This window comes from Nyctereutes procyonoides, unplaced genomic scaffold (genome assembly GCF_905146905.1).
Source record: "Nyctereutes procyonoides isolate TBG_1078 unplaced genomic scaffold, NYPRO_anot_genome, whole genome shotgun sequence".
NCBI lineage: Eukaryota > Metazoa > Chordata > Mammalia > Carnivora > Canidae > Nyctereutes > Nyctereutes procyonoides.
In genome coordinates this window covers 26,063,606-26,080,663 of record NW_026575037.1, presented here as the reverse complement: position 1 = coordinate 26,080,663, position 17,058 = coordinate 26,063,606, and the positions used below count along the sequence as shown (strand labels likewise).

General features: G+C 67.9%; 1 protein-coding gene across 3 annotated transcripts in view; it reads right to left on the bottom strand.

Moving 5' to 3' along the window:
- LGR6 (leucine rich repeat containing G protein-coupled receptor 6) overlaps positions 1-16,374 on the bottom strand; it is a 107,064-nt gene extending 90,690 nt beyond the window's left edge. For all 3 annotated transcript variants that reach the window (XR_008663643.1, XR_008663644.1, XM_055319334.1), the window contains exon 1: positions 15,711-16,374. Coding sequence is in view for 1 of the 3 variants with exons in the window: in XM_055319334.1 (XP_055175309.1) it covers positions 15,711-15,916 (206 nt within the window). In the remaining 2 variants the exon portion in view is untranslated. The remainder of the gene's footprint in view (positions 1-15,710) is intronic.
- Positions 16,375-17,058: the final 684 nt, after the last annotated feature.

The window sequence follows — 17,058 nt, the reverse complement described above, 5'->3', positions numbered from 1 at the left end:
CGTGTCTGAGGCCCGGGTCCGCCCCTGCCGGCCGCACTGTCACCTCTCTGTGCCTCAGCGGCCCCCGGGTGCGGAGCGCAGGGTACGCAGGCAGCCAGGACGGGCCGGCACCCGCTCCACGCGCTTCCCATGCGGCCTCGTCACTCCACCGCGTGTACCGAGCGACCCCGACGCCGGGGCTGGGCCAGGTGAGGAAGCCGCGAGGTCCGTGATGCACGAGCCATGCCCCCGAGAGCCCGGTCCGGGCGGACGAGCGCTGGGGCCGCTGCTTGGGTCGCAGGCCACCCCGTGCGGCCCTGGATCGTGGTGGTGAGGGTTCGGGCGCAGGGTGTCCGCACAGCCCCGTCCTGGTGCGAGGGGCGTCTCCTCCGCGCGTCTGCTCCCCCCACACGGGCCGCGAGCACACAGCAGCCTCTTCGGTCCAGTCTGTTCTCCAGCAGGTAAACCCTTCCCGCCGCTCCCACCTCCAGCTCCACCCCGAGGGGAGGGCAGCACTTGGGGAGCCAGTGCAGGGGGTGGACTCAGCCTGCCCTCTGCAGAGGACGCGCCCTCCCCCGGGAGCCCAAAGGGGGAGAATGACTGTCATTCAGACTGGGCAGTCCCTGAGCTCCCCTCGGCACCCCAGGAGGGGCCCAGGGGGCCCCGATGGGAAGGACTAGGGCCACCTGCGGGCCGGAGGGGCCCCGGTGTGCAGCCCGCAGCCCTCAGCGCCACTTGCTTAGCTGACGCTCCAGCCGCTGCCTTCTTCAGCCTTTTTTGCGCAGGATAAAGGGACACGGGGTGTGTTGGGGCAGACCTCCCTCGGGAGGTCACACGGGGTGGTGGCCGCGTCCACTCAGGGGCAGTTCTCATCCCTCCCCTGCTGGCATTCAACCCCCAGTCCTTGTCCCAAGCCCTTGTCCTGAGAAACAGCACAGTAGGGCCGCAGGGAAGGGAGGGCAGGGGGGAGGGAAAGGGAGGGGAGGGGAGGGGAGGGCGTTTTGGGTCAGCCCTGCCCCGAGGAGGCGCCAGCTGCTGCTTCCAAGTGGCTGCCACCTGCCCCAGGATCTTCGCATCCTTTGATCCTCTGATCTCAGGCCAGGGTCCCCCAGCCAAAGACATTCCTGTCCCCCATGCCTCCTCCAAGGAAGAGCAAAGGGCTGGCTCCTTCCCCTTCCCCGCTCCTCCCTGCCCCTGCGGGTGTGCCTGTGTGTGCACGCGTGTGTGACCATCATGGCCACAGAAGCCCGGGGACACAGCAGCAGCCAGGTTCCGTCTGAGGTGGTGGGGCCTGGGGGAGATGGCCTGGCCCCCGGCTGCCGCTGGGCACAGTGCGCCTGCCGGACCCCACCCTGCTGGAAGGCTGCCCTCGGCCCCAGTTCCCTGTTCTTAGTGCACCCGTGTGCAGAGCCCTGCTGAGCCCCAGGAGGCGTGTGTGTGCCCGTGTGTGCAGAGCCCCGCTAGGCCCTGGGGAGACGTGCATGTGCCCGCGTGTGCAGAGCCCTGCCGAGCCCCGGGGAGGCATGCACGTGCCCGCGTGGCCACTGTGACAGGCAGAAGCAGGCACAGCGCGAGCGCAGGCGCCGGGGGACCTCCAGAGCCGAGGACCAGGAGGCAGCGGGCCGGCGGGGGCCAGAGCGGGGGCTCAGCCGTCACACGGTGGCCTGCGGGCTCTGGGACGGCGGGGACTGGGCTGGGGCACGGGGAGGAGCGCGGGCCGCTCCGTGGGCTCAGTGGGGCCCCCGAAACTATGTCTACGTGGGTCCTAACGCCTGACCCGGTGAGAGTGGCCACACTCAGGAGCAGCGTCCTGCGGGCGTGAGTACGAGAAGGGTCTAATGGAGGAGGCGTCTGGGATCCCGTGAACGGGCCGAGGCCCAGTGACAGGCGCCCGTCTGAGGCCCACGGAGAAGGTGATGCGCAGACAGGGGCAGAGATTTGGAGGGACAGGGCCACACTGCCACGAGGTAGCAGGGGCGGGCGGGGGCTCTTCCCCAGAGCCTGTGTCGCGGGTGTAGACCTGCGTGGCCCTGCGGCCACCTTGATTCCTGGCGTCCGGCCTCCCGCACGTGATCCAGTCGATCCCCGTTGGTTGAAGTCCCCCCGTCAGGGTGTTTTGTGAGAGGAACCACCAGAGGGTCCACAGAGAGTCGCCAGGGGGCTCAGTAAGCTGCCAGTCTTCGCGGCCCTGCTGTGGGGCCCCCCGCCCCTCCGTCCCCTCCCCCCCATGCTCAGCCCAGCCGACGACCCAGCCCACACCTCACCTGGGAGACCCCCCTGGACCTACGACCCAGCGAGTCCACGCCCAGTGTTTAGGCAGCAGACGCACCCCCCGTGCTCACCCGACGACGGCACAACCTGCCCGGGCGGCACGGCCCACGAGGGCCCCGCGGGGAGTGCCCAACGCGCATCCGCAGTGGTGCCCGGACGGCGTCGTGTCCTCCCGGTGACCAGGCGCGGTCGGACACTCAGCGACGGGAAGGAGCCGGCCGTGAGAGCGCCCTCCGTTTCACGTGCAAAACACACGCACCAGGTACCCACGTTGTTAGCACTCGTGGCAGCGGTGACCCTCGGGGCGGGGGCGCCAGGAGGAGGCGCGTGGTGCAGGATTCCCAGGGAGCTGCAGGCGTTCGGCTGCTGGGTCCGGGCGCTCGTGATGCCGAAGACCCAGCTTGTAAAAACCGATCAGGCGACGACGGGCGTCTTTCCCGTGATGCGTGTTATTCTTCGATAAAAATGTAGTTTAGAAGAAATCGAGTGACTCCGAAAATCTTCCGTGACCCTCGAGCTGGCTGAGGGTTCCCTCCAGATTCCCACGGCGTCTTGTTCTCAGCTTCTGACTCTTCGGATTGAAGTTGGAAGTTTAATCCACGGCTCAGCAGGGTCCCACGCAGCCGTCCCATCGGCACCTCGCACCCAGGCTCTGGCACCTAGTAGGTGCTCAGGAAACGCTTGCCGCCATCCGTTGGCATGGCCAAGGCCCCCGTCCTCACGCTTCCCTCCCAGAGCTCCCTGGCCATGGGCCCCGGCACCCCGGAGCATTGGGGCTTCCGGCATGCCCGCTCCTCCCACGGTGCCCCCGCCTCCTGAGCACCCCCACTCGGGCCTGCCCGTGACCTCATCCAAGCACCCACCAGGTGGGAACTCTCCGACCCGCCGGCCTGAGACCCCTCTTAGCACAGACCACGGGGCTTACTCATCCTGGACCCTCAGAGCCGAGGCAAGGGGGCAGCTGCACAGGGGAGCCCCGGGGGCCCCCAGCCCTCTGTCCATCCGTCCGTCCGTCCAAGCCCGGGAGTAGGCTCACACCTTGGGGCCTCTCAGCTCCTTTGAAACTGGATGGAATTTTTCAAAAAGAGTGTTCTTAAAGGAAATAGTAAAGGGAATGAGTAGGAAAGGCAAAGGCTCTAGTAGAAAGGTGGGTGGACCGATGACTCCCTCTGATGAAACCCAAGGCCCAAGGCCGCTTAGACGCCCCCGTGCTCCCCCGCGTCTGGGCCTCTGGGTCGGATGCCACAGCTCGGGGCCTGAAGGGGATGGCCCTCGCCACCAGCACTCTCCCCCAGGTGAGCGCACGGCCCGGGCCTCCTGCCCCAGGCCACCCACCCGCTTGTTCCTGTCCATCCCGTCACTCCTTCACTTATTCCACCCACGTGTTGGAGCGCCCTGTGCAAGGGGCTGGTGCCAGCACCGAGGCTCCCAGGGCGCAGGGGTGGCAGCCACCCAGGTGGGGATAAGAGACAAGCAGCAGGGGAGAACCCAGGGGAGGAACCCTGGGGTGGGGCCGGCGTGGGGAGCAGAGCCCCCTCCAGGTGGGGGGTCGAGGGCTTGGGAAGGCCTTCCCAGGAGGACACATCTCCGTCAGCTCCTTGTATCTGATTTTCCCCCCGCCTCCTCCTCCTCACAGGACTGGCCCCACAGCTGCAGGCTCCGCGTCTGGACCCCTCCTCAACCCCATCCTTGCAGGGAGTCCCAGGAGTGTCCACAGGCTTGTTCTTAGTGCCCTGGATATAAACCAATGGGCAGGGGACACCTGGGTGGCTCAGCAGTTGAACGTCTGCCTTTGGCTCAGGGCATGATCCCAGGATATGGGATCGAGTCCTGCATCAGGCTCCCTGCATGGAGCCTGCTTCTCCCTCTGCCTCTCTCTCTCTCTCTGTGGCTCTCATGAATGAATAAAGTCTTTATAAAAAAATAAAATAAGCCAACAGGCGTCACCTAGGTACAGATGAGGTTAAAGCAATTTTGGGGGGAGCATGCAGGGGAACTGGGGGTCCAGAGACTCAGTGGATGGTGTGACTGATGGCAAGGACACGTGTGGGGGCCGAGCCTGGCACACTCTCAAGTGCAGATCCCGACTCGGTCGGGCCGGGTGGGGCCTGAGCTCTGGTGCAGTGCGATGCCCCCGCCGAGGGAGGCGGCCCCCGCTGCCCCTACCAGGAGTAAAGGGCCTTGGGAGCCCCAAGGGACTGGACGGAAGAGGTCTCCTTCAAGCAGCCCCTCCTGACCGGCTCCAGGAGACGTCCGGCTGTGGTGGGGCCTGGACCAGGGCGCCTGCCCCCTGCACCAAGCAGAGGCTCACATCCGGCCCTCGCTCCACTCTCTGGTTCCGCTCCCTCCCTGCACAGTGGGGCCCGGGGGCAGCTAGCAGGTGCTGGGGGTCAGGGGGCCACGGTGCTGGGCAGCCCCACGGAGGGGCCCGCTGAGAGAGCCCCCTGCAGCCCCCATCCCTGGGGACCGCGCAGCCTCTCCACCTCCTGCCCCAGGGGTAGCCCCCCGCGGGGAAGCTTACCCAGCCCACCCGCCGCCGCACCGGGCCTTGGAGGCTGATGGGGGGTAGCTGCTGGCTCTCCCCCCCACCCCGCCCCGACCAAAGCAGGAGGGAAGCTCCAGGATATCAGAGCAGGAGGAGGAAGGACGCACATTCTCGAGGGGCAGCGCTACAGCAAGCGCGGGGGCGAGGGGACCGGGGCCCGGGATCCCCCCACCCGGGGCGGGGGCGTGGGCAGCGGCTGCAGCACCACCTCAGGAGGCCCCAGGAGTTCCCTTGTCCTACACCCCCTGGTCCCTGCCCCCCCAAGGCCCCAGGGCTGCCGGTGGCTGGGCACCCCGGTCCCAGGGGTTAACCCAGGTGCCTCCTGACCCCGAGCCCACCCCCAGCAGGTCCCGGGCCGCAGCGGGGTGCCTTTGCACCCCCATGCAATCCGGAGGGTGAGGCTAATACTTTCTGGCAGGTAGAGGCAGGGCGGCCGAGGGGGAGGCGGCACCCTGGGCTTCTGCATCCAGATGGGGGAGCGGGCGGCTGGCGGGGGCGGGCATTCCCCCTTCCTCCTGCACACGGCTAACGGGGGCCTCGTTCTGGCTGGGCACGCGGCCCTGGGGGTGCTGGGGGTGCCGCCTCCGCCCCGCCCGGGCCTCAGGGAGCTGCAGGCCCCCGACCCCGGCATCCCGCCCCCCACCGGCCTGGCCTGGCTGCCCTTCCTCCTCCCCTTCTCCTCCCTCCCCTCTTGGCTCAGACCCGTCATCTGTCTCCAGAACATCCCGGTCGGGAACTGCCAGCCCAGCCCGACGGGAAACAGGCCCGGAGGGACCAGCGGACTTGTCCAGAGGCCCGAGCAAGGTGGCCTCCTGCGCCGGGTGCACAGGACGGAGGGGGGCCCGGGGCGGCTCCGATGAAGGCGGAGGAGGGGACCCACGGGCAGCCCCGGAGTCTTCCAGAAGGGGCGGCCCCTCACTGCGCAGTAGCAGGAGGGTGGGCGAGGGGGTGGGGCGGGGGTGGCAGGGGCGGGGGGCAGCAGGGTGGGGGCGTGGCCATCAGGGGCGGGGGCGTGGCCAACAGGGGCAGCGGGGGCGGGGCCAGCAGGGCCGGGGGCGGGGCCAGCAGGGCCGGCAGGTGCCCTGGGGAGGGCCACACAGGGTGGCACTAAACCTGTGTCTCCCTGGACCGGCCGCTGTGGCTGCGATACGGAGAAGTGTCCGTGGAACACGGTGCCCGGCCCCGCCGGGGTGGGGGTGGGGGCGTGGGGGGGTGCACCCTCGGTCACTCTCATGGGCTGAATAAATAATAGCACCCACGGAGCGTGCTAGGCGCCGCCGGCCACCCAGGCACCTCCACCTACTAGTCCTCCCAACAGCCCCACGAGGCGGGTCGCTATCGTCCCAGCACTTACAGGTGGGGACTGTAGGGCACCAAAGGGCCCGTCCCTCGGCAGACGGGTAAGAGGCCAAGCCCGGGGGCTGGGCGCCCTGGAGGGCGGCCCAGAGCTCCTGCCCTGAGCGCGTGCCCAACCACGGGACACAGGGAGGGGCCCAAGGCACACGGAGGTCCTGCCACGCAAGCTACGGCCTTGCCCCCCAGAGTCTGACAAAACACTCGCTCACACCCAGATCCAGGTGTGCCCCACGCCTCACCTTCGCACAGTGCACTCCATCTGACCCTTGCCCCCTAAAATGCCACCTGCCCAGGCCAAGGTGTGCCCCAGCCCGGTGGCACCCAACGTCCCTTCCGGCCCTGAGGCCACCCAGGTGCGTGCAGATGGCAGCTGCCTCTTTTACCCAGCGGCATCCCTCGGGAGATCCCTCCTGCCATCCATTCCCACCCTCGTGCCCCGTCTGCCCCCGTCTGCCCCCGTCTGCCCTCGTGCCCTGTCTGCCCCGACGGTGAGAACAGGCGCCGGGTAGCTGCCGCACTAGCAGCAGAGCACAGGACGCGCAGAAGTGGCCTCATGTGACTCTATGGCCACTTGGAACGGAGGCCGGGCAGGGGATTTCCTCGTTCTATGAACCAGAAAGACGAGGGGCGGTGAGTGAGGAGCAGGACCGTCGACAGGACCCCGCGCAGGAGAAAACGGGGCCACCTGTTAGGAAATCGTTAGGAACTGTGAAGAGGCAAGGGCAGCGCATCAGTCCACGCAGGGCGGCGGTGGCATCTGTGACGCCCCGCGAGGAAGGCCCGGGCTGGGCTGGGCCCCATCCCCGCCGGCTCCCTAGTGCAGAAGCTGGTCTGTGTCAGGGGAGCTGGGTCCTGCTGGCTCCTGCGTCTGCCCCCGGGTGAGCGAGGGCGGGAGCCCAGGCCCCGTCCCAATTCCTGTTCCCTCTTGCCTTTGTCCCAGACAATAGACCCCTTCCCTCCCAGGCTCCTCCGGCCTCCGGCTCTGTCCACCACAAAGGCAGCGGATTGGTTTACGGCCCCTTCCTGCCCCAACCTTCACAATCCCTGGACACTCGATCCACCTCCCCTTCCTCAGACACCCCCACCCTGGGGCTGCCCCAGATCTGGAGCCAGGGGGAGGGAGGGAGGCTGGCCGCAGACTCCCCGGGGTGGGGGTGGGGGTGGGGGTGGGGGTCTGCGCCCTGTTCCGAGCGCCCCCTGCAGGTGGAGGTGTGCGCGTGTGTGCGTGTGCGTGCGCGTGTGCCCAGGTGTTTGAGGGAGGCGTGATGGGGTCCTAAGAGGGAGGGAGCCAGCCGCACCGACCCTGCCTCCAGCAAGCTCCCGTCCGCCGGAGCCTGAGCTAGGACTCTAACCTCGACGCCCTGACTCTGAATCTGCCGAGGCCTCAGTCAGGGGCACAGACGGACAGTCGCACACACGCCCTGGACACACACAGGTGTGCGGTCATCCCACTTGGTGTCTCCACAGCGGAGGGGAGGTGGTGGTGGAGACCGCGTCCTCGTCCACCACAGCAGGACCCGGCTTAATACAACCCCTCCCCGGAGAGAGAGGATTATTCTGTTTTGCAAATGAATGTCGACCCACCGAGGGCTTCTCACGCCCACTCTGTGGCTTCTCCCTTGCACAGCTGCCTCCCCCGGGCTTCTGCCTCGATGTCCTTCCTGAGCCCGCCCTCCTTGCTCCTTATCTGGGCCTGCCGGGTGCACGTGTCACTCCCTGCAGTGTCACAGTTGTCTGTGCGCTGCTTAATCTCCCTCCCTGAGCCCCCAGAGCAGAGCAAAGAGCGTGGGCTTTGGAGCCCCCAAGCCACCCGGCTCTCCCCCTTCACCGGGGTCCCCCCGCCCCCGAGGGGAGGAACCAAGGTCCCGGCCTCCTGACGGTGGACGCAGGAGGAAGCCGTCAGCCCGGTGCTGTCTGAGCCGGGGCAGCCAGTCCTCATCTGCCAGGTGAACAGGGGGACGTCTGCGTCCCGCTCGGCCTGAGTGTGCGTGGCCCTGTCACCGTCCACTAGCAGAGGGGACGGGGGAGCGCGGCAGGCGCCGGGGTGAGAGGGGCCCGGGTGGTGGGAGCCGGGCTTGCACGCGCTGTGCCCACGGAGATGTCCCCCCAGGACGGCACAGGCCCACACGCAGAAGGAACGTGAGGCAAATTGGGAGAGGCCCAGGGAGCCGGGAAAGGCTCCTCGGGCTGGGTCAACCCGGGAAGGCTTCCTTCCTACAGGAGGTGTTAAAAGCCCCTCAGCAGCGGCTGCCTTGGCCTGTTTCCCAGGAGTCAGCGGTAACCGGGTCAGGGGACAACTCAAACTTGCAGATCACACCGGGAGGCGGAATCAACTCCGACAGTCTGGGTCCTCCCGAGGCCACTGGGAGGGGACCCCTCCCGGCCCGCGGGGACCCTAGCCAGGTGCTAGGTGCCGGCTGGGCGACAGGCGGGGGTGGCACCTCCTTGCAGCAGCAAGCACCCTCCCCTCCTCCCCGCTCAGTGGTCCATCTGCCTTGGCTTTGGGCCTCGGGACCGTGGCCAAGCCCCTGACACCGGAGCAGTGGAAGGCACTCGGCACCCTCCTCCCGCCCGCCCGCCCGCCAGTCTGCACACTCTCGGGGACTCCCCCACCTCCTCCGGCACCTCCAGGGGCCGTGGGGAGGGGCCGCGGGGGGAGACGGGGTGTGGAGAACCGTGCTCTAGAACCCACCCCCTGGGGCTCAGTCCCAGCGAAGCCACAGGTCGGTGGAGCTGCGCCCGTGAGACGCCCGGCCGCTTGGTGCCAGCCTCAGTTTCTCCTTCCAAGGGCTTCTCCCGAGGGGGATCAGAGTGGGTGATCAGCAGCCCCCGTGCAGCGGGCATTTGCTGCGTGCCAAGCACTCTGCCAAGTTGCAAACATCTTTCAAAGAGCTTGATATTCTTTTTTTTTTTTTTTTATGGTTTTCTACATCCGTTCACGAGACACCCAGAGAGAGAGGCGGGGACACAGGCAGAGGGACTCGATCCCGGGACCGAGCCGAAGGCGGACGCTCCACGGCTGAGCCCCCCAGCGCCCCGAGCTTGTTCTTAGGCCCATTTTGAGGCTCAGGAAGTAGAGGCCCGGAGAGGAGCAGAAGCAGGGAGGGCCCTCCCGCCAGTTAGCGCTGGAGCTGAGGCTTGAACCCGGGCGGTCAGTGGGCAGACGCAGGCCTCTTCCTCCACAGCAGTGCTTCCAGGTGTGGGGGAGAGGGGGCCGCAGCCCCTGGGGGCCGGAGGCTGCCTGCGGTTGGCTACGTGCCTTTGGCTGGGAGCAGCGTGTTGATTCATCCCAGCTGCTGAACACCTTGAATCAGTTTTTGTTTTTTAAAATGTGTGGCCCGAGGCGAAAAAGGCCGGGAGCCCTGCTCTGGAACATCCTGCCTGGAGGAGTGAGGCGGAAAGGCCGTCGGGGAGGTCAGCGGAGCCCCAGGCTGTTCCGTGTACCAGGCTCGTGGCCTGCCCAGGCCTGCCCTGCCCCGCAGGGTCCTCCCCATCCTGTGACCTCCCTGCCGGTCCGCTGGGGACGCTCCCGTGACCACCCGGCGCAGGAGCCACGCTGCCTGCCTCCTTTGACCCGCCCTGGCCGCCCCGACGGCCTCCCCTGCCAGCAGCCCCACAGGGGAGCGCCCAGAGGCCCTGCTGGCCCAGGGACGGGAATGAAGGCGCCACCGCTTCCGAGAAACGCAAGAAACTGGAAATAGGCTGGAAGGGGCTGCTCCTCCTGGGAGTCTAAGGTGCTACAGTCTTGCCCCTCGGCACCAAAACCCCCAGCTCCGACCCCCTGAGCGGCAATGGTTAGGGTGAAACCCCACCGCGGGGCGGGGCGGGGGGGGGCTACATAAGGCAGGAAGTGCCAGCTGGTGCCCCTGCAGGTCAGGCTGCGATGCCAGCGCCATGGCAGCGTCTTGGATGTGTGCGTCCAGGCCCCCAGGGTGACCTTCCTGACAACCTGCTTTAAGATTTTATTTATTTGAGAGAAAGAGACGGAGATAGTGACAGAGATAGGGAGAGAGAGCTTGGGCGTGGGGAGGGGCAGAGGGAGAAGCAGCTCCCTGCAGGGAGCCCCCCCGCGGGACTCGATCCCAGGCCCCCGGGGTCACGACCTGAGCCCAAGGCAGGCGCTCACCGCTGAGCCCCCGGGTGCCCCAACCTGGTTTCTTCCTGGAAGAAGAGTCACAGCCCAGGGAACGGAGGTGCCAACCCGGAGGGCATCCCCGGGCGCAACAGGGCAGCCAGGAGGGCGGGAAGCCGGGCACGAGGCGCTTCCCCGGCCCCCACCAGAGTCTGGATCTGACCGAGTCCTCAGAGGGGGCCGCGACCCCAGAGCTGGGGTGACGAGGGCCACGGGCCTTGGTCACGAGCTCCGGGGGAGAAGGGATGGCGCAGGAGGACGCCCCCGCGGCTCAGAGGCGCCCGCCGCGCCGGCCCAGCCCCACCTGCCGCTGCCAGCCGGCCTGGCATGACTCCGGGGGGCGCCCTGCCAACCCTGAGCCCTGCCCAGCCCCCCCAGGTCCTCGCGCCGCTTCCAAAATAACTCTGCTCCCTGCCCAAGTTTGGCCTCTTGGGTGTTTTTCTCCTCCCAAGACCTGTTCTCCCACATCTGACGGGCGGGACGAGAGACCTGAATTCTCGAGAGAAATCGGGGTCCACCTCCTTTTTTCAGGGGGGAACTAATCTGCCCAAAGGGGCTCCCAGCATCCTGAGCCCCCAAGCCGGTGAGTCCACTTTGGTTTGGCTGAAACAAGTCGTTGTTTCCGACGTGAGAAAGAGGATCGGGAAGCCCTGCGGCACCCCGCGTCTTGTGCCCCCCAAGGCCCCCTGGGGCTCCCTGCCTCGGCCTGCGCCCGCTGGTGGATTCTAGCCCGAGGTCACAGGGCCCCGTAGGGACGCCCGAGCACCCGCGGCGCTGAGGCCGCATCCGGGGCAGAGATCCCAGCGGCCCCCAGCACGCCCACCTAATGCCTCGGGCCCTAATGCCACAGAGCTCCCATTCCTGGGGAGGAGCTGGCCTCTCCAGGCAGGAGTGACCCCGAAGGCGACACTTCCCCCGTGTGCAGAGTCTCTCAGCAGGTGCCGGCCGGCGTCCCGGGAGGGCTTCCCCCCGGCGCCCTGTCCTGTGCGACCCTCCGCCTGGGGGGCTGGGGGGGTGTCTGGGGCTCCCGTGGGGCATCGGGGCTGGGCCCGGGGGGCCGGGGCGGGGGCGCCGGGTGCTCTGCTCTGAGCCAGGCCTTCCTCCCTCCGCAGCCGCCCCTCCCGGCCGCGCCCAGCGCCCGCCCTGCCAGAGCCCAGAGCTTTCCTTTTTCTCGTGCCTCGGGCTGCTTCCTGCCTTTCCTTTGAACTGGGGTGTTGGCTCGTCACACACTCACCCTCCTGGCAACCCCCCGGGACCGCCCTGTGATGGGCCGCCCCCCCAGGCGGCACTTAGGAACCGCTGCCCCCGCTTCCCTTCCCCCTCTGTGGCCCGTCCAGGTGGCACCCCCGCCACCCCGGCTCCCTGGAGGCTCCCTCCCGCGGCGGGCGGCCTCAGGGCTGCTGTCGCCCTGCCTCTCCCACTCTAGTTCTCCGAAATGTGCACACGGCGAGGTCCAGGACAGCTGGGGAGCTCGCATGACCGCAACTGGGGGACTGCCGATGGGAACTCATAGAGCCTGGGCCTCGGGAAGGCAGAGCCGGCCCAGCCTCCTAGAATCTTCCCGAACGGGAAACCGAGGCCCGGCCCAGGAGGGGTGGCCTCGAGGCCTGAGCGGCAGGCCTCTGTGCTTGTCCCCGCCTGGAGCCCAGCGGAGCGGGCGGGAGGAGCTGCCTGCTTCCACCACTGCCCACCTCCCGCCCCCGACGCCCCAGGCGGCACGGGCCGGCGGGGTTCCGGGGATGACCACTCGGGCCCCCTTGCCTGCCCTTCCTCCTCGTGCCCCCAACACACACAAGCACCATCCCCTCCCTTCCCAGGGCAGTGCTCCTCCTCCCCCCGAACACCAACGCCAGGACTTCCTCCTCCAGGAGGCCCTCCGTGGCCGACACTCCTTGGCCCCGGTCACCCTGGGAACCGCACTGGGGGGCACTGATTGAGCCCTCCCCACAGACCACACACCATGCCAAACCTTTACAGACATCACTTCGGAGAATCCACACGGCAGCCCTACGGTAGGTATGAGCTCCATTTACAGATGAGGAAACTGAGTCACAGAGCCACTGGGCCAGGTTCACAGGGCTCAGCGATGGGTCCTCGTCCCTGCTCGGCATGGCCGAGGCCGAGCTCTCAGCCCCCCGGCCCCCGCGCCCCGTGGCCCGCCTCCACCTGGACCCGGGGGGTGATGATGCTACGAATTCCCTGGAACCCACGCGCGCACCCGGCTGACCTTTCAAACAAACTCCGTGGTTTTCACGGGCCGCCCCGAGGGCAGCGAGCGGGGAGCCGGGCGGCCCGAGGCGCGGCCCCCTGGGTGGTGGACACGGGGGCTCCTAGCCCTCTCCTCCCGCCGCTCGGGCTCCTGCTCGGCTCCGGAAGCAAAAGGGGGAACACAGAGCAACTCGGCAGACTCCCTCAGGGGGACCCGGCACCGAGGCTTTGCCCTGTGGACGTGGACATGGGGGAGGAGACTGCAAGAGGCCTGAGGCCTCCGTGTCACCAGCAGACAGGACTGGCCCGGGGCCCCAGGGCTCCCGCGAGTGCCCAGAACAGGCCCTCCCCAGGCAGGAGGCCCGAACCCCGGCCAGGCCCACGGAGGCTCTGTTTGGGAGCAGACTAACAAGGAGCGGGACGTAAAAGGCGTAAAAGACAAAAGACAGTGGGTATTTGGGTATTTGTGGTCCGTCCTCCCGACCTTGATCAAACAGGGCGGGCGTCGGCCCGAGGAATCACGGTTTGGGGAAGGCTAGCAGTTGGGAATGAAGAGAACTTTCTGGTGTTCGCTGGAACCAAGACGGCGGGAGGGAGAGGGGTGCGCACCGTGCAAGGCGACGGCTTCGAGGCGGGACTGTCCCCTTCCCGGGGCGGGGAAGCAGACAAGAAGCGAGAAGCCAGTTTTCCCCGGGGCAGGCCTAGGACTCCCAGGACCTTCGCAGTCCGCCTGGGGTTCAACCTGCGGCTCCCGGTAAGATCCCCAGGGACCTGCGGCCTGCGTCTCCCTGGGTACCCGACGGCTTTAACCTCACCTTTCACCTTGTCAACACCCCCCACCCTGCGCCGTCGGGAAGACTAACGTGTCCACTGCCTTGCCACCCCCACCGTCAACCGGCTCCTCGGACCCCAGGCCCCCGGAACAGCCAACGTTGACCCAGACCAGCGCCTGCAGATGATCCCTCGCACACGCCCCTCTTTTCCCACGACAGTCCATTCCCTTGAGTTATTTCTCTTTTCAAGATTACGCATTTATTTATTTATTTAAGAAAAAGAGTGAGCAGGGAGGTGGGTGATGGGGGAGGAGCAAAGGCAGAGGGACAAGAAGGCTCCAGGCTGAGCGCGGAGCCCGAGGCGGTCTCCTTCCCAGGGTCTGAGGTCCTGACCTGAGCTGGAATCAAGAGTCAGATGCTCCGCCGACGCCCACGGAGCCCCCCAGGCGCCCCTCCCTTGAGTTCTGCATCACCCCCGACTCCGTCTCCCTCCCGTGGGAAGTGTCCTTGGAGCTGACGCCCACTTCTGAACGCCCAGCAGCAGGCGACAGGGTTAACAGCCCCGTGGGTCAGGCACTGCTGGGGACGTCGTGCGCGCACGTTGTCTCATCTAACCCTCTCTGCGCCCCGCTTCTCTCCACACCCAGATGACAAACCCGAGGCTCCAGGAGCTCCTAGACCCAGTTAGTGGCAAAGCAGGGAAGGAGCTGGGGTTTGGGGCCCAGGGCGGGGACACGGCTCTCCCCCAGCTCCCTCTGGCCTTCCAGAGCCCACTGCTAAGTCGTCCACATTGCCCGGGGACCCTACTCCGTCTCCTCCCCTCTCCCACTCTCTGAAGCACACCCTGAGCCTCGGGAGAGCCTCTCTAGTCCCACGGAGACATGCGACAAGCTCAGAGAGCACCACCTCTACTGGACCCAAATGCAGGCCTCCCAGCTCCAGGGAACAAGGTGACGGAATGTCTTGCATCGGCACGGATGGTGGGACGCCTGGATTGCACAGGTGGCATCGCGCCTCTCCTTCCCCAGTTTCTTCCAGAGAGGGGGTCAGTCTGGAAAGACGGCGCTGAGAGAGGTTGGAGCAACTGCTTTCGCAAAGGCCCCTTCAACCCAGGAAAGGGACCTCCCCCCCCGCCCCCCCCCGCGCCGCTGGAGAAACACCCTACAGAGGCCATCTGCAAACTCCTTGCAGCCCCAGAGCCCCGTCTTCACGTGCAGCAGTGTCACACACACCCCAATACACAAAATGGCTAAAAGCGGGGCCACCCTAGCTCTAGCAGGCATGGGGGCCAGAGCCAGCGTCCTCACCGCCCCCAGTGTTTGCTCCTGCCTTCACCCCCCGGGCTGTGAAGGAGTCACTTTGCCCGTCTCGAATATGGGCACGATTTTCTCCTCTCACTCTGTGCCCCGGTCCCCAGACTGCGCCTCTCCAAGTGGAGAGGTGCTTCCGACTAGGGGCAGGGCTGGGAGGGGAGCTCCAGGAGGGGTTGCTGGGCCTCCCCTGCGGGGAAGGACCCTCCACACGCCGCCAGGACGCCACCCCAACTGACTGCCCTCATCCCATTGAGCTCAACAAACGCTTGGTCCCTGAGTTTCCCACCCCAACTCCCCTGAGAAAAGGTGAAGGAGCCTGGGCAGGGCTGGGGGGCAGGCTTCCTCCCCGGAGCAGGGGTGGGGGTGGAGGTAGGTGGTCTGGAGGGTGCTCCCACAGCCTCCTCCTGCCCCCGGGGGGGAGCAGGCAATGCCCCCAGCCCTCCACCTCTGAGCCTTCCTGGGGCAGCTGCCCCCTAGGGTCCCCTTCACGTGCCATCTCACCCCAACTCAGCTCTAAAAATGGTTCTCTGGTTTTCAGCCTGGGAGCCTGCCCACAAATTAGTGTCTCCAACACGGCCTCTTGGGACATGACTTCAGCGAGGCCCCTGGGGGAGCCAGGAGGCCGCAGCAGAGGGAGCTGGTGCCCGCACGGGCGCTTCTGGAGGAGCCCAGAGGGAGCAGGCTCCTCTCCCACTTTGGGATCCCCCTGTGCGACAGCTGTGCTCTCCTTCCCGAGGCAGGGGGCCGGGCGGTCTGCACCCCCTGGGCACCCCCCCTCCCCTCCCCTCTGCCGGAATCAGTGGGCTTTGCGCTCAGCCAGGTCCTGGGCACTGCCCGGTGGCGGTGAGAAAGCAGCAGCAGGAGGGCCAGCCAGCCCCGGGGGAGGGGGTGCCCTCCAGCCCCAGGGTCCCGACGCCCACCTCTTGCCCGGCCTGCACTCCCACAGGAGCCGCGGGGAGACCCAGGGCAGCCCAGCCCGCACCCCCGCCTGCTGCAGCCGCAGCCACAGCCCGCGGGCAGCCGGGAGCCGGGAGCCCTCCCCGACGCTGGGGCCTCCGGCACAGCCCGGCAGGTGCCTGAGCCCCAGGGCGGGGGCGGGGGGGGGGGGGACGGGAGGGCCGGGCGGTACTCACAGGTAAGCCGTCAGGGGGTCCAGGTCCCGGGGCACGGCGGACAGCCCACGCTCCGAGCAGTCGGCCGACAGCATGATGCCGTCCTCCTGGCAGTGGCAGGGCGCAGGGCAGGCGGGCACGGCGCGGGGCTGGGGGGCGCCCGCCGGGGGGGAGGCGCACAGCGCGGCGCACAGCCACAGCGCCCCGAGGCCGGCCGGGCTGCGCATCGCGGCGGCGAGCACCTGCGGCGGGCACCTGCGGCGGGCACCTGGCGGCGGGCACCTGGTGGAGGGCACCTGGCGGCGGGCACCTGCGGCGGGCGGCGGGTGGGCCGGGCCGTCAGCGAGGGGCAGGCATTGTTGAGTGATCTTCGCTGAGAGCCGCACCAAGAGCCGCACGGCCGGGCCTGGCAGGGGAGGGAGACAGGGGAGGAGGAGTCAAGGAAACTTTCTGCGCTGTGGCTCGCTCCCCTTCCCTCCTTCCTTCCGAGCTGGCAGGAATTTCATCCAGGAAAGAAAAAAAAAAAAGGCCCAGAAACACTAAGAGCCGCGGAGGCAGCGCGCAGGGACCTGCACTTGCTCCTGTCGGGAAACCAGGTGGTGCCCGGGGCCCAGGCGCGCCCGGGACCCTGCCGCCCGTGGGGTCAGCCCCCAGTCCCACGGGACCTGCAGGGCACCCCCCCAGCAGCCTTGAGGGCCCCACGGCCGCCCCCCTCCACCTCCGGCTGCGCGGAGTCCCCAGAGGGGAGTGAAGTGTCCAAGGTCACGTGGCTGAGGCCCAGCCCCGGGTCGGGGATTCGGGGTCTGTCCTGTCACCGTGTGTCCTGCAGGGGGTCAGGCGGTGAGAGGCGCACCGCGTGCAGGGGGGTGGTGGGCGATGAGGGGGGCCTCCTCCCCGAGCACAGGCCTGCCCCCAAGGAGACGGGACACGGAGGGTGCTGGCCGAGCCCGCTGGGGTCTGAGGCCCTGGAGCACCTCGGTGTGCCCCCGGGACCAGCTGCGTAGACCGACGGGGACCCAGCCGCCGGGCCGCTCCCCGCTCCCCGAAAGTCGGCGGGCTGGCGCCACCTGCAGCCCGGCTGGGCAGCTGCAGCCCAAGGTCCTGCGGTCAGTCCCAGGGCCTGGGGGGCCGGTCCCCTCTCCTCAGTGCAGATGGGGCCGCCTGGGCCTCGGCCCGTCGCCTTCCACAGTGAGCCAAGGCCCGGCTGAGCTAGCGCCTGCCCGGTCGGCCTTGGTCGGTCCCCCCAGGGGGGCTCTGACCTCCCGCCCTCCCTCCAGAACCTGTACCCAAAGCCCGGAGGCCTCAGAGGCAGCGTGATTCCCCCCACCCCGCCCTCCGCACCCCCATGACTCACATGGCGACCCCGCTC